At 41.0% G+C, this 16,139-nt stretch overlaps 1 protein-coding gene across 1 annotated transcript in view; it reads right to left on the bottom strand.

Moving 5' to 3' along the window:
* The window catches only part of LOC106091348 (uncharacterized), a 368,801-nt gene that overhangs the window by 199,442 nt on the left and 153,220 nt on the right, over positions 1-16,139 (bottom strand). The window contains exon 3 of the mRNA XM_059363513.1: positions 14,504-14,718. Coding sequence (XP_059219496.1) covers positions 14,504-14,718 — 215 coding nt within the window. The remainder of the gene's footprint in view (positions 1-14,503; positions 14,719-16,139) is intronic.

Genomic DNA, 16,139 nt, shown 5'->3' with positions numbered 1-16,139 from the left:
TCGAATGCGAATTTTTGAATCCAATTTGTCAAGAACATTCCAATAACTGTAAATGTAAACTTTGGTTTCAATATGTCAAATAGTTTTGTGTATATAGGGGTTCAAATCCCATAATTTTTGGTTATACTTTTTTTCCTTGTTTAATGACGCACAGTGGGCCAAAAGGTAAAAAAAAAAATTAGAAATAAGTCTACAACCTTTTATCTGTCGAACTAAGCGGTACAAAATGTTCCAGACATTTGTAGAGGAAGGCATAGGCTATCAGGAAAGTGCTGATGTGGGTTAATATCTTTAATACAAGGTGAGATACAAGGTGTCAAAATTGAACACTTTTGACTTCTTCAACCTTCTGGGGGCCATAACTTTTGATCCACAGAACAGATTTGCATGGTTTAGGACTCTGGAGAAAGACGAAATCTAAAAGACTATTCGTAATGTACAATGCCAGCGTGTACCATTTACGAGGTAAGAATTGTCAAATTTTAAAATATCAAAATTTTGACTTAGGTTTTTTCGTTTTTTTTTTAAACTTCGTAAATTTTTGAGCTATAAAGTTTAAATTTTGCACAAACTGTGCTAGTACATGTGTGCACAAAATAAAAGAAGAATCATGTCAACAACTTTAGCCATTTAAAAATGGTATAGTTTGCAATATGAGAAATATATCTTTTTTAAAAAAAATTTGCAAATTTTTTCTTAAAAGATACTCCCATTTCCTTTAAGTTTTCGCAATCTTTGGTCATGAAAATATTATCATTTCTTTAAATTTTCACAAAGTAGATGTATTGAAATAAGTTTAAAGTGTTCATTTGAGTCATTTTAATGTAAAACCACCGCGTTACCTTAAGACCAATATAGCCAATTTTTCTTTCAAGAAAGAAATTTAGTAAACATTCCCTCAGGGCCCCTTGAGGTCACTATAGACGATCTTAAATCCCATACAGACGAGCTTAAAGTCCCTAAAGACGACCTTAAGTCTCCAAAAAGACCTTAAGGTCCTTAAGACGATCTTAAGTCCTTTAAGTCCCAAAAGACGAGCTTAAAGTCCCTAAAGACGACCTTGTCCTAACAGACGACCATAAGGTCCCTAAGGACGAGCTTAAGGTCCATAAAGACGATCTTAAGTCCCTAAAGACCAACTAAAGGTCCCTTAAGACGAGCCTAAGGTCCCTTAAGACGAGCTTAAGGTCCCTAAGGACGACCTCAAGGTCGACCTTGGGACAAGCTTAAGGCTACTAAAGACTACCCTTAGGACCCTAAAGACAAGCTTAAGACCCCAAAGACGACCTTTAGGTACCAAAAAATAAGCTTAAGGAAGCCTTTTATTCCAAAAAGATTGCACGGGGACTTTCTAAGTCCATTTTTCAAAAAAGTCCAATTTCCAAATTTTTGTTATTGTCGTCGTCAGGAAATACCTTTTTCAATTCGAATTTCTTTTAGATTTAGACACTATATCGGCAAAACGATCTATGATGGCAGCTACATCTAAATATAGTCCGATCTGAACCACATTCAGGTCTGATGAAAGAAGTTTGAAAACAACTCACTGTTTAAAATTTCAGCAAAATCGGTTAATAAATGCTGCTTTTATGGGCTTTGGACCGTCAAATCTGCAGATCGGTCTTTAAGGCAGCCATATTAAAATATAGTTCGATGTGGACCATATTCGTACCGAATGGCGGGAACCTTCAAACAAATCATTGTTTAAAATTTCTGCCAAATCGGGTAACAAATTCAGCTTTCATGGGCTTAAGACCATAAATCGGAATGTCGGTAAATATGGGACATATTCCGAAACGTGGGTCTTTATGGTCCTACGTTTAGGCAACACTGGTTTAAACCGCTCCCGTACGTTTCGTGTTTTATTTCACTGTCAAACATCTTCAGTTTGGTCTATAATTTAACCATGAATCGTCCTACAAACGAACAATGCTTGCTAATTATTGAATTTTTTTTATCAAAATGCCGTTTCTTCCATTTTACGATGCAGCTCATTTTTGACACAATGGGTACCTAAAAGCGGCAGAATAATCGATTTTTATGGATTTATGGGCTGGTGGCATCATTGGACCGTACTTCTTCAAAGATGATGCGAACCATAACTCAACTGTGAGATGATATCCAGCTTTTTTTGCCTAAAATGCAAGAGCTTGACCTGCATGACATGTGGTTTCAACAAGACGGTGCCACATGCACACAGTATGCGTAACAATGGACTTATTGAGAGGCGAGTTTGGTGAACATTTTATTTCCCTTTCGGGACCGCTGAATTGGCCGCTTAAATCGTGCGATTTAACGTCTTTAGACTATTTTTTGTGGAGCTATGTTAAAGCTCATGTCTACACAAACAAGCCCGCTTCAATTGACGCATTAGAAGACAACATTTAAGCATTTATTCATGAGATACCGGCCGAAATGTTGGAGAGAGTATGCCAAGATTGAACTAAGCGAATGGACTATTTGGGGCGCAGTCACCGTCAACCTTTGCATAAAATGACCTTCACTCATTGATGGTCTTGCCTGGATTCTAACCCAGGCGTCCAGCGTCATAGGCGGACATGCTAACCTTTGCGCAGTGATGGTTTTCCTCTCCTAATGCTAGTAACATTTGTGTAGTACTATGCCATGTATAGGCCACCGTAGTACAGATCATTTTTTCTGATGTTCTCGCAGGAGTCGAACCCTAGCATTCAGCGTTATAGGCGAACATGCTAGCTTCAACGCTACGGTGGCCGCCTTACCTAACTTGCAAACGACGTAACTAAGGTGAGCGCCGAATGTTTATCAATCATAAGAAGGCCGATTGGGCTGGCTTCAGAGAGTACACCAATCGCCGCCTCAGTGAACTGACACCCCCTTCGGATGTGATAGTTGGCGAGAGGAAATTCAGAGACATCATTAACGCAGTAGACGCTCGCTTTATACTAGCCGGTCGAATATCCCAAGTGCGGCCCCATTTCCCATCGCAAGGAGGAGAGCCATTCGTCGTATCCGTGGCCTCCGAGCCGACGAACAGCCATCACAATTTACCGTGGACGAAGTTACGTATATCGTCCTGGGCGCCAATTCATCCAAGGCTTTGGACCCCAATGGAATCTGATGCTGAAGAATCTGGATTTACCTTGAGTTGAGTGCCTTACCACTGTCCTCAACCTGTCTTTGAACACACTTATAGTTCCCAATGTCTGGGAAAGGGGCAGAGTGATCCCCCTACTGAAAGCTGGAAAGAACAAAATTTTGGGGGAGTCGTACAGACCGATATCCCTTTTCTCACTAGTAGCGAAGACGATTGAGGCATTATTTCTCCCAAGCCTCGTAGGAAAATTTCCATCCATTAACATGGATTTGGACAACTGTATAGCACTACAACTGCTTTGCATGCCATCACCGCATACATTAGGACGTAGGACATAAGACGGTCCTCGTGGCACTGCACCTATCGGAGGCATTCGACAAGGTCAGCCATGTCAAACTATTTGACGACATTGCCAACACGTCCCCCTAGCCAGCCCTGAAACGCTGGGTGGCGAATCAGCCATGTCAAACTATTTTTAGGACATCGCCAACACGTCCCTCCAGCCAGGCCTGAAACGCTGCGTGGCGAATTATATGCGAGGTCGCCAGTCATTTGTGGAATTTAGGAATAGAAAATCGAAACACCGTAGTGTGAAACAGGGAGTTCCCAAGACGGGTTTATAACTCCGGCACGGTTCAACCTCTACCTATCCTCTATTCCACCCCCTCTAGACGGCATAGAGATCGTATCATATGCGGACGATTGTACGATCATGGCAACAGGCCCCCACCCATTGTTGAAATCTGAAGACCTCTGCCACCAAATATTCAGCCACATTTTTCACTACAAAATACGCGTGAGGTAAATGCTGAGCTGATGGAGAAATGATTCCGACCATCAAGTGTCCCAAAATATTTGGCGTCACATTTGACAGCTCTAACACATTCTCCCCAGAAGCCACAGTAATTTACGATAAAGTCCAAAGTAGAAACAAGGTCCTCAAGTCACTTGCCGGTAGCACTTGGGGTGCAGACAAAGAAACCTTGTTGACCACGTACAAAGCAATTAGCCGGTCTGTGGTAAGCTATGCAGCGCCAGCGTGGTCTCGTCAGCTAAGTGACACGCAGTGGAATAATATTCAAATCTGTCAGAATGCCGCTCTTCGAACTGCGACGGGCTGTCTCTTCAGTTCTAATGGGGATCACCTCCATTAGGAGACAAAGACAAAGGAGACATGCTGTCTAAGCAATACCCTTTTGGGCTGTTATCGCAGAAACCATCCAAATCATCATCTTGTGGACAGATATCCACCGCCCAGAAGCCTTAAGATAGATCTACATGATCTAGGGCGTGAGGTTCAGCGCTACAAGAAAGAACCTCTAGATCTGGCGGCATATCAAGCGGGTATAGACCACATTCATTTAGACACGGTAGCAGATGCGGTAAATAACTACCGGGTGAAAGTAGTCGTTGGAGAAAGGCCGCCTCTCATTGCACCTGAAAAAATTAAGCTCCTCCGGCAAACCAGAGTAGTTCTTGATCAATTACGTTTCGGCAGATGAAGCCGCCTCTACTCCTACAGAGCGAGGATTGATGCCAACGTTTTAGATGTATGTCGCGATTGTGACCAGGAAACACACAATACTCGTCACCTGTTCAACTGCCCAGCTAGACCCACTCGACTCAGACCCAGATACCTCTGGACGCACCCTATCTTAGACGGCATATCAAGCGGGTCTAGACCACATTCATGCAGACACGGTAGCAGATGCGGTAAATAACTACCGGGTGAATGTAGTCGTTGGAGAAAGACCGCCTCTCACTGCATCTGAAGAAATTGACCTTCACCGGCAAATCAGAGTAGTTCTGGCTCATTTACGTTCCGGCAGATGAACATTCATGCAGATGCGGTAAATAGCTACCGGGTGAATATAGTCCTTGGAGAACGACCGCCTCCCATTGAAACTGAAGAAATTGACCTCCTCCCGCAAACCAGAGCCAGAATTACGGTTCACTTATGTTTCGGCAGATGCAGCCGCCTCAATTCCTACAGAGCAAGGATTGATGCCAACGTTTTAGATGTATATCTCGATTGTGACCAGAGACAAGAGAGACCACACGATGCACGTCACCTGTTCAACTGCCCAGCCAGACTAACTCGATTCAGACCCAGATCCCTCTGGATCCCATCTTAGTTGCAGAGTTCGTGGATCTTGATACTCAATAGAATCAAGCGGACGAACGATAGAACACAACAAACTGCTACAACAACGAGTACACCCATCATATTATGGAGGGCATAGAAATAGTATAGGCCTATAACCGCTAATAGCTTTCATACAGATCGATCTTTCCATTGTTCTTTTTGAGCGCCTGGAGAACCCAAATATTTTGAAATTTTATTTGTTGTGTGAACTTCCAAACATCCACGTCAGATATGGTCTATATCTTTTTACTGTATGATACCTGAGCTTACCCTATTCAAGGGACCAATGGTGTGACCAAGCAAACCAGTTAACGGTGCACTGCATACAGATTATTGAAAAACTTGTTCCTTATAGTGGCCCTTTTGAAAGGGGTTTATCCGCCTAGAGGACGCAAATATTGTGAAATTTTATTTGTTTTGCCAACATCCAAGTCAGATATAGTCTATATCTTTTTACCTTATAATACCTGAGCTTACCCAATTCAAGAGGCTGATGGTGTAACCATGCAAACCAGTTAACGGTGCACTGCATACAGATTATTGAAAAACTTGGTCCTTTATCGTGGCACTTTTGAAAGGGGTTTATCCGTTACCAACGTTGTCGTAAACCTCTTCCGTTCGTTTCTTTCAATTGCGAGTAATGTGGCAATAGGTATTGGTGCCAATGTCACACTTGCCAACACACAACTAAAACCACACACACAAACTCAACTACAACTACAACGACACTTTCGAAAAGCAAACATATAACAGTAACACAGAATCCTTTCAAATACATATATTAACAAAAAAAACTATTTGCATATGTCTGTGTTTTGTACAAAAAAAGCAAAAAAATATCAAAACTGTTTTTGTTGTCGTTATTTCTCTACTCTCTTCGCCTCTTCCTATTTTGTAGCCCAACTTGACGTTTAGTAAATATTGTATGCATTTTTAATTTATTTTAGTGTAGTTTTTAAAAAAACTATTCGAACTTTTGCCTCCACTTCATTCGCTTTTAGTTTGTTTACTTTGGTGCTTCGTTTTCTTTTTTTTCTGGCTTTGGGTTTTTTTTAAGGCATCGAGTTTGTATTCCTTTCTTTGATAGTCTATACAATATGTGTTGGTGGTTTGGAGATCATTTTTTAATATTTTTAAAAGCATTTTGCTGACTTTGATTACGAATGTGGTGAAGTGCAGTTCGTTAGGAAAATTAAAAAATTATATTAATTCATTAAATGCCAACCTCTATCTTTTGGTTTAAATTCTTGAGTTTTGCGGGAAAAGCATTCCATTTCGAGTCGATTTCATGAGTCGTTTCGATAAAGTTTGTAAAGTAGTAGTTTATGGTTAAGTGTCTGGGGGGTTAGCCAACTCCTGAATGTATGTGCAACAATACGGGACTGAAATCAGCATCCCGTGAGTGAATGGACGAGAGGGAATTATTCTACGCATCATAACCGCTGTTACAAAAATCACCCGCAGCGCTTAATCATCTAAGTTATTCACTGCTGCTGAAGAATTTGGATGTTCCACAGTTAAACTAGCTGACCAAGATCTACAACCTGACTCTGGACACTCCTACAGGTCCAGATGTCTGAAAGATGGTCAGAGTGATCTCACTTCTGATGAAAAAGGATTCTAGTAAGGCAGAATAATATATACAGGCCTGTTCCGGTTTTCGAATTCGCAAACACACAAAAAGTAGCTTTACAGTTATTTGCCAAACCATATACCATAATGTTTGAATTCTTAGGTTAGGTTGATAAGAGGGTGCCACCATGAACATACACCTAAGCCAGTAATCGGCTTGTTGTGTGCTCCAAATACTAAAAAAGTAACATCGAAAAAGAAAATCTAAGTTGGGAATTCCGTGCTACTTACAAAATCCTTAATTGTTTTCCATGCCACGCCCTATAGTTGGTTCATGTCTGGTATTGTGTCCCCACCTAAGTACCGGTGTCTTTTAGCCGCGATAGCCGGGCAATGACATGGGAAATGCTCCAAAGTCTCATCATATTCCCCACATGCCCTGCACAGGCTATAACTTGCCGCTCTGATTTTGCATAAGTAAGCTCGTAGTCTTATGGGTTCCTCTTACAGGATAAAAATTTGATTTAAGTATGCATTTGAACTTTCATGGTGTAAGGTTTACAAAAAAAAATCCAAAGAAAATCTTTCGTTTCGCGTTTTCGAAAACCGGAATAGACCAGAAAGATTCTTCGGCACTACTTCTCCTGAGTCGTGTTGGAGAATTTCTTGGTGATAAATATCAAGGCCTTGATCAGCCGTGGTATAGGACGGTCCCCGTGATTCATGATGCAAATTCAAAAATGCAGGCAGGATTTTAATGATCTAGTACAGTGATGGACACATTAAATATCTTAACTATTCCCAATTATGTTTATGTGGAGGGAAGTAGATGTCTTCCTTACCACCGACGTAACCGATAGGAAGAACACCAGTTTTGAAAAAAAGCGAAGAATAATACTGGCAAGCAGATGCTACTTTGGATTAAGTAGGCAGTTTAGAAACAAGGCCACCTCGCGACAGATAACACTATACAAGACACTGATACTATCCGTGGCATAGGTACTTGTGAAAGCAAAAGCTCGAAGTGTTTGAGAAAAAGATGCTTCGTAAAATATAGGGACCAGTTTGCGTAAGAGGAGAATATAGGAACAACGAGCTGCATGAGATGTATGACGACGATAGCATAGTCACACGTATCAAAATACAAGGGCTGTGTTGGTGAGGTCATGTTGTCAGAATGGATGAAGAAGTTCTGGCAAAGAAGTCTTTTGAAGGCAAACACGGTGGTACACGCAAACAGGGACGACCGAAAGCCCGATGGAAAGATCAAGTGGAGGCAGACACCTCGAAACTTGGTGTCATAGATATAGAAGGGCGCAGAAGATCGAAGCGCTTGGAAAGCTATTCTGAGTTCGGTTAATTGGACAAACGTTCTGTCATAGCCAGTTAAAGTAAGGAGGGCAGGTCAAACACAAACGGTACTCTAGGTCACGTTAGGTTGAAAAGAAGGTGCATCAATTAATCCGCCCCATGCCACTATGGACATATACCTTAGCCAGTAATCGGCTTGTTGTGTGCTCTAAATACTAAAAAAGTAACCTCGAAAAAGAAAATCTAAGTTAGGAATTCCGTGCTGCTTACAAAATCCTAAATTATTTTCAATGCCACGCCCCTAAATTGGTTCATGTGTGGTATTGTGTCACCACCTAAGCGCCGGTATCTGTTGGACGCGAAAGCCGGGCAGTGACATAGAAAATACTACAACGTCTCATTGTCTTCTCCGCACACCCTACACATGCTATCACTTGCCGCATCGATTTTACATAAGTGAGCTCGTAGTCCTATGTGTTCTGTTATGATACCAATAGCTATACTGACCTCATTCTTACTTCCTTTCAGTAGTAGCCTCGTCTTATCACGATCTGGATCCCCCCCATAGGATTTTCGCCGTCCTACCGACCGTTTCGCAGCTCCACAATGCTGCATGCGCATTCGTTGACCACTCCCTTAACTCGGACTGCCTCGACCGGAAAGGCTTCGGGTTAACCAAGTTTATTGCGGCAGTCTTCTGGCCTTCACCGCCAAATCGTCTGCCCTTTCATTATGGCCCGGCACCCAAACGATGCGGATTTTGCCACCCTCAGAGAAGGCGTTAATCCCCTTCTTACATTCCAACACAGTTCATGATCTTACCGTCCTGGTTGTTATTGCCCTTATGGCCTGTTTACTGTCCGGAAGTTGTTCATACTAGATTTCCTCGCGTTAACACCACACCACCTCACGCAGTTCGTGATCGCTTAGATCTCCGCCAACAGTACAGTATTATGACCAGGCAGTCTAAAACAGATCTCAGTCCCTGGGTTCTCAATGTAGATCCTCAGGCCCACTCTGACCTCTAGCTTTAATCCATCCTACTAGGGTTCGTCAATCCAAGACTGTGCCTCTGGCAGCAATGCCTCGCACTCGACCTCAAGTGTCATCTCAGGTATCCGATCGGAAACCTCTTCCCTTTCTTTCAGGTTTCCTATCGTCTCCTCGATTATACCGCGATGGTATGACCTGCTCCTATCCTCTATCCATTTTCCTATCGCCTTAAGTCTCATAGCCGCAATGGCTGCCTCACACTTAATCCGTATGTCTATGGGTTGGATATCTAAAATGGCTTCTATTGCCCAAGTAGGAGTGGACCTCATCGCTACGCCTATAGCAATACTTTTTTCTCCATCGCAGTCCACCAAACTACTGAGGCGTAAGTAAGTATTGGTCTAATCACGCTCCTGTGGAACCAGTGGACTATCCTTGGATTCAGGGCCCGCTTCGAGCCTACGGCCCGTCCACAGAACGCTCTTCAATGTGACACTTCCAGTTCAGTTTCCTGTCCACGATCAGAGCTAAGTGTTTGACCTTGACAGATATCGAAATCGTATTATTGAGGAAGCGTGGTGCTTTAAATTGAACCACCTTCGTCTTTCTCAGTCTTCTCTGGGTTAACATTGAGACCTCTGGATCTAGCTTAATGAAATGCCATATTCAAGATCCTTTCGGCCTTTCTGCATAGCTGATTCGGATCCCTAGCTCTTAGAAGTATTATAACATTGTCTGCATAGAAGACGGGTTCAAGACCCTCCTCAGTCATAATCCGTTATTGGTTATTTATGGTTTTCAACCATAGGATTGGCAATAAAATGCCCTCCTGTGGCGTATCCTATGCCACTTTCGCCCTTACATTTATGCCATAGGACACACTATTAATCCTTCTGTTTCTAAGCATATGGGATCAGTCTCTAGGGACCGGGTCCACCCGGAACTGGTCTAAGGATTGGATCCGTGTCTCGGTCCGCATACTGTTACAAGCACTTTCGATGTCAATGCATACTGCCAGTGTGTATATCAGGGCATCGAAGGTTTCTTCTATTTTAAGCACAACCTCGTGCAGGGAAGGTTCCACCGACCCTTATCTTTATTTTGGTTGTTGGTTATTCTAAACATCGCCTTGTGGCTGCCTTGCCTTGTGGCTTCTGACCTTAGTTATGGTCTCGCTGACCAAATTGCAACAGGAGACCGTCATCGGCGATCAGTTCTCTGGAATCCTGGTGTCCGTCAATGTCGGATATCAACAACTCCTTTTTTTTTTTTATATACTAAGTGTATTTAAGGAGGCCGCCGTAGCTCAGAAGATAACGTGTCCCTGAAGATGAACGCCTAAGTTCGAGTTTTGGCGATAACTTCAGAAAAAGCTTTTCATCGGTCCTTATCCACTCCTAATGCTGGCGAGATTTGTGAATTACTATCCAATGTAAAAACTTCTCCCCAAAGAGGTGTCGTACTGCGGTTCACCGTTCGGACTCGACTATAAACTATAGGTCCCTTATCATTTAACTTAAACTTTGTACAGCACTCATTGATATGTGAGATGTTTGCTTCTGTTCCCTAATGCGTAAGTTTGCATTTGCAGGTACCTTATATTTATCTGCTACCAGGTTTTTCTCTTCTTTCGGACATCATTCCTTTTGCCTAACATCTTAATTATCCCAAAATCAAGTCTTTTTATTTATCTTTTCTCTCAGCGTTATAGATGTTTTTACCCTCCGAAACCTCCTCTTGGCCAGGAGCGTAGCTACTGACTGCAGAGTTGCTGTGTATGCCACATGTTTGGCTTTAATAGCCATTCGACACTCTAGGTTCCTGGGGGGTTGGCTTTTGCTTCCCAGGAACGGATTTCGCGAAATTTCGCAAGTAAGCAATGCGCTGCTATATCATCGGGGTAAGGATTGCTTTCTTTAGGCTATTGGATCAGTGGAGTGAAGTATACTGTTGTCATTGTTGTGTTAGCAGCTTTTCGATGTCCGGCTTCCGTGCAGTATTATATGGACCATATTTCTCCTTGCTGCAACAAGGTAATGATTTGAATCAATGTTTGATTCTCGGACATGATCAATATCCCTAACATGATCAATAAATGCCTTTCATGTACCACGACTTGATCAAATGGTTTCTCGCCATTTGGTCTGAGACAACCATGTGGCCTTGTAAATATCACCATATTGAAATCAAATGCTGAAAACAAACATGTTTTTACTGCGATCCTATTAGCCTCATGATCGGACATTAAGTCAATATATTCCGACCGTTTAGGTGATGTTCCTCTCTCTTCGTATCTTAATGCCAATATAGGAAACGAGTACGATTTTCATATCACCTGCGTGCAGCGTTCATATATGTGCTCTTCTCTTATCATTGGTCTGTTAGATCTTTTTAATGTGGGAACCTGAACACACATAAGACTGACAGGGTGACTGATTTACATCCACTGGACTATATCAAAATACAAGGTGCCATGGTTTCCGACTAAGCACAATTCTACAGCCAAACTTATATCTCGTATCATGGCAGTGTGTAGTACAAAGCGTCACCCTTCATGATGCGGCTCCTAATCCAACCGTACTTCTTGCAAGGCGGTTATTTTAGCCTTGTACAATAGATCCTAAAACATTCGCTAATTATACACTACACCACTACTATGGTATAGAGTTTTATAATTTGGTGCATTTGTTTCTAACACCCAGAAAGAAGAGAGATAGACCCATTGATAAGCATACCGATCGCCTCAGAATCACTTTCTGATACGACTTATCTGTGTCCGTCTGTCTGTACATGTTAATTTGTGTACAAAGTACAGGTCGCAGTTTCGTCCGATTGTCATAAAATTTGGTTCAGGCCAGTTTTTATACCCTCCACCATAGGATGGGGGTATACTAATTTCGTCATCCTGTTTGTAACTACTCGAAATACTCGTCTGAGATCCCATAAAGTATATATATTCTAGATCGTCATGTCATTTTAAGTCGATCTAGCTATGTCCGTCCATCCGTCTATCTGTCGAAAGCACGCTAACTTTCGAAGGCGTAAAGCTAGCCGCTTGAAATTTTGCACAGCTACTTCTTATAAGTGTAGGTCGGTTGGGATTGTAAATGCGCTATATCGGTCCATATTTTGATATAGCTTCCATATAAACCGATCTTGGGTCTTGACTTCTTGCGCCACTAGAGGACGCAATTCTTATACGATTGGAATGAAATTTTGCACGACGTGTTTTGTTATGATATCCAACAACTGTGCAAAGTATGGTTCAAATTGGTTCATAACCTGATATAGCTGCCGTATAAACCGATTTTGGGTCTTGACTTCTTGAGCCTCTACAGGGCGCAATTCTTATACGATTGGAATGAAATTTTGCACGACGTTATTTGTTATGATATCCAACAAATATGCCAAGTATGGTACAAATTGGTCCATAACCTGATACAGCTGCCATATAAACCGATCTGGGGTCTCGACTTCTTGAGCCTCTAGAGGGCGCAATTTTTATCCGATTGGAATGAAATTATGCACGACATGTATTGCTATGATTCCAACAACTGTGCTAAGTATGGCGCAAATTGGCACATAACCTGATATAGCTGCCATATAAAGCGATCTGGGATCTTTACTTCTTGAGCCTCTAGAGGTCGCAATTATTATCCGATTTGCCTGAAATTTTGTACGATGGATCCTCTCATGACCATCAACGTACGTGTTTATTATGGTCTGAATCGGTCTATAGCCTCATACAGCTCCCATATAAATCGATCTCTCTATTTACTTCTTGAGCCCCCAAAGGGCTCAATTCTTATTCGAATTGGCTGACATTTTACACAGGTCTCCAACATATAATTTAATTGTGATTCGAACCGGGCCATATCTTGATATAGGTCTTAAAGCAGAGCAAATCTTTTCTTTTATCCTTTTTTTGGCCTAAGAAGAAATGCCGAGAAAAGAACTCGACAAATGGGATCCATAGTGGTGGGTATATAAGATTCGGCCCGGCCGAACTTAGCACGCTTTTATTTGTTCGGCCTAGAAACGAAGCCTATTGAAATTGGAAGAAATCGGTTCAGATTTAGATATAGCTCCCATATATATGTTCGTCCGATTTGCAGTAGTAATGCAATAAAAAAAAAGAAATTTGGCTGAAATGATTGTTAATGACTCTCGACATATCTGGTGAATTAAATGGAAATCGGTAAAGATTTAGATTTAGTCAACGTATTTATATGTCGCCCGATTTTAACTTCTAGAGTCACAGCAAGCGCATTTATTTACCAATCTTGCCAAAATTGTGCACAACGCTTTCCTCGGTTCAGAATTACATATAGCTTCTACATATATGTTCCTCCGATTTTGAAAAATATTGCAAAAAACGCTCATTGTTAACCAATTCTCTCGAATTTTTAGGAAAGATTTTCTTATTACTTTTAATATTACTGCTGAATTTTATGAAAATCGGCTCATATAGCTACCATATAGTATATCGCCCGTTTTTTACTTTTAGAGCCATTCCAAGCGCGTTATTGACCAGTCTTGCCTAAATTATTTACAACGCTTTCTTCGACGACTACGACAATACCTGAGAAATTTGCTCGAAATCGGTTGACATTAAGATATAGCTCCCATATATATATTCGACAGATTTTGGGTAATTTACAATAACGTTGTAATTTATCAACCCTAGTTGTTACAGTTTGGACATATTTTTTTTTTTTTTGTTTATTTGCTTTGCTCAAAATTTGATACGTGTTGGTTAATAACGATTTGGATATAGCCCCCACATTGTACTTATAGGGTAAGTGTAGGGCATTATTATATTCGGCACCGTCCGACTTTTGCCCTTCCTTGCTGTTTTTTTTTTTTGTTAATTTTATTCAAATTTCGAGGGATGGATTTCCATTAAAATCGGATGCAAATTTTTCATTTGCTTCGCATTCCTGTTACAGGTTTTTCGAATTATTCTACAAATTTGAAATCTACATTTTGTAGTGCTTTCCACTTAAAAATAATTGCTTAACCCATAACAAATATGAATTATCATCCCATGCCCTTTTAACAAACACGGAGGGCCCATGGTAGTTAATTTCACATTTTTCACAAAACTGTAAAGAATGTTCGTTGCCAAATTGTGGTACCATGTGGCGTATAATTTATATTCGCCCAAAAACACGAAAAAAATCACTCATACGTCCCCATGCAATTTAATGGTACATTTTCGGGGTAATTTGCAATAATAAATGCATTTAATGAAACATGCTGAAATCCATATATTGGCAATATAAAGCAGTATCCTTCGGTATGGAACTCAAACTCACACACACACACATTTTGCAGAAATTATCAATGTTTACTTGTGTGTGTGTGTGTGTGCATTACTTTCGTTGGGGTTTTTGTATACTTACATCAACATGAATGCCAGGAAAGGGGAAAACTTTGGTATTTGGAAATTCACCCGGTGTATAGCGATAAAACTCCAATTGGCCACGATAAAATTTGGCCGAATATAGTGGGGCACCCTCGAGATCGTACATACAGCGCAGTATGGCATGTTGACCACGTCTAACAGCGGGTGGTTCAATGATTAAATTGACATTACGCAAAGCGCCCTCAACGAGATCTGCAAATAAACAAAAAAAAGGGGAAAAGTTAAAAACAAACCACAAAAAATGGGGAAATAACTAAAAGTTTGCTTTTCTTATTTCATATGTGTATGAGGTGTGTTGGGTCAGAAGGAATTTGGTAGGGATTTAAAAAATTTATGAAACCTTTTTTACTTCGCGGCCAAAAAAATTGGAGTTAAAAATAGTTTATTGCAATTCAGTTCCTATGGCCTGGTACTAAAGAAAGTCAACTGATAGAGCTGCTTTCATAATTTTACCCAAATTTAACCATTTTTTTTATTAAATACTAGCTAAAATGGGCCCGCTCCGCAGCGCCTTTTTTAACGTTGTTATAACTTTTATAAGTCCTGTTTTGGAAGAGTTTTAAGATGGGTACATATCGCCCGGAATGTGAATATCAATTCGTTTCATTAAAGCGCAGAGGCAAGCAAATCCTCCAATGATGCTTAACGCCTAAATTCAAACCCTGGCGACGACATTGGAAAAAATTTATGTGGTGGTTATCCCCTCCTTATGTTGGCGACATTTGTGAGGTACTAAGTCATGCATAGAAGTCATTGACTTTAACCTGAATAGGATAGGACGCATTGATATGTGAGATATTGGCCCCTGTTCTTTAATGAAATGTTTATGGGCAAATTTTTGCTCCACTCTTTTATACCTCTCTTTGGACTGCTATATTGTAGAAGGTAAGAAATGTGTCCGGTTTGGGGTTATTTTGGGAGTGATGTGGCCAACCAGATACTTAGCCTTAAAGTAAAGTTTCGTGCTATACTCTCAAATACTTTGTATATGAGCATCATATTACCATAGTCGGTAAAAAGATTATATTCCATTTCTACCCTATATAGTCGTGATTGGTCTTTATATCCATATGACTGGGAGTGCTTTTTTGATGTGGGATGGTACCTCAGCCATTCCACCCAAATATGGATGTCAAATTCGTGCTCTATTCCCAAATACCTTTCATTTAAGCCCAAAATTACCATGGTCAATAAATATGTACGGATTGGAGGGAGTTTTTGGGGCTGGGTCTGGCACTCCGCTACTTTACCCTAAGAATAGGTACCAAATTCGTGACTTAATCACAAAAACCTTTCATTTGAGCCCAATATTGATATGTTCGGGAAATAAGTGATTTGGGGCTTACCCACAAACACTTGGCCACAAAACTGGATTCCCTTTCTACCCTCAAATACCTTTCATTTGAGTCCCATATTTTCACGGTGGTTCAAATAACCTATTTAAGGTGTTTTAAGGAGGTTAAGTGCCACCTTAATGCCTTTAACAAAAATTTGTATGTCATTTTCCTAATCTACACCCAAGTTGCTTTCATTTGAGTCCCATATATAGCCATGATCGGCTAATAAGCCCCTATGGGGGGTTTTTGGGAGTGGGGAAACCCCCCATTGCATGG

The sequence above is a fragment of the Stomoxys calcitrans genome, chromosome 2 (genome assembly GCF_963082655.1).
Source record: "Stomoxys calcitrans chromosome 2, idStoCalc2.1, whole genome shotgun sequence".
NCBI classification, from domain to species: Eukaryota; Metazoa; Arthropoda; class Insecta; order Diptera; family Muscidae; genus Stomoxys; species Stomoxys calcitrans.
This window is presented reverse-complemented; position numbering and strand designations above follow the sequence as displayed.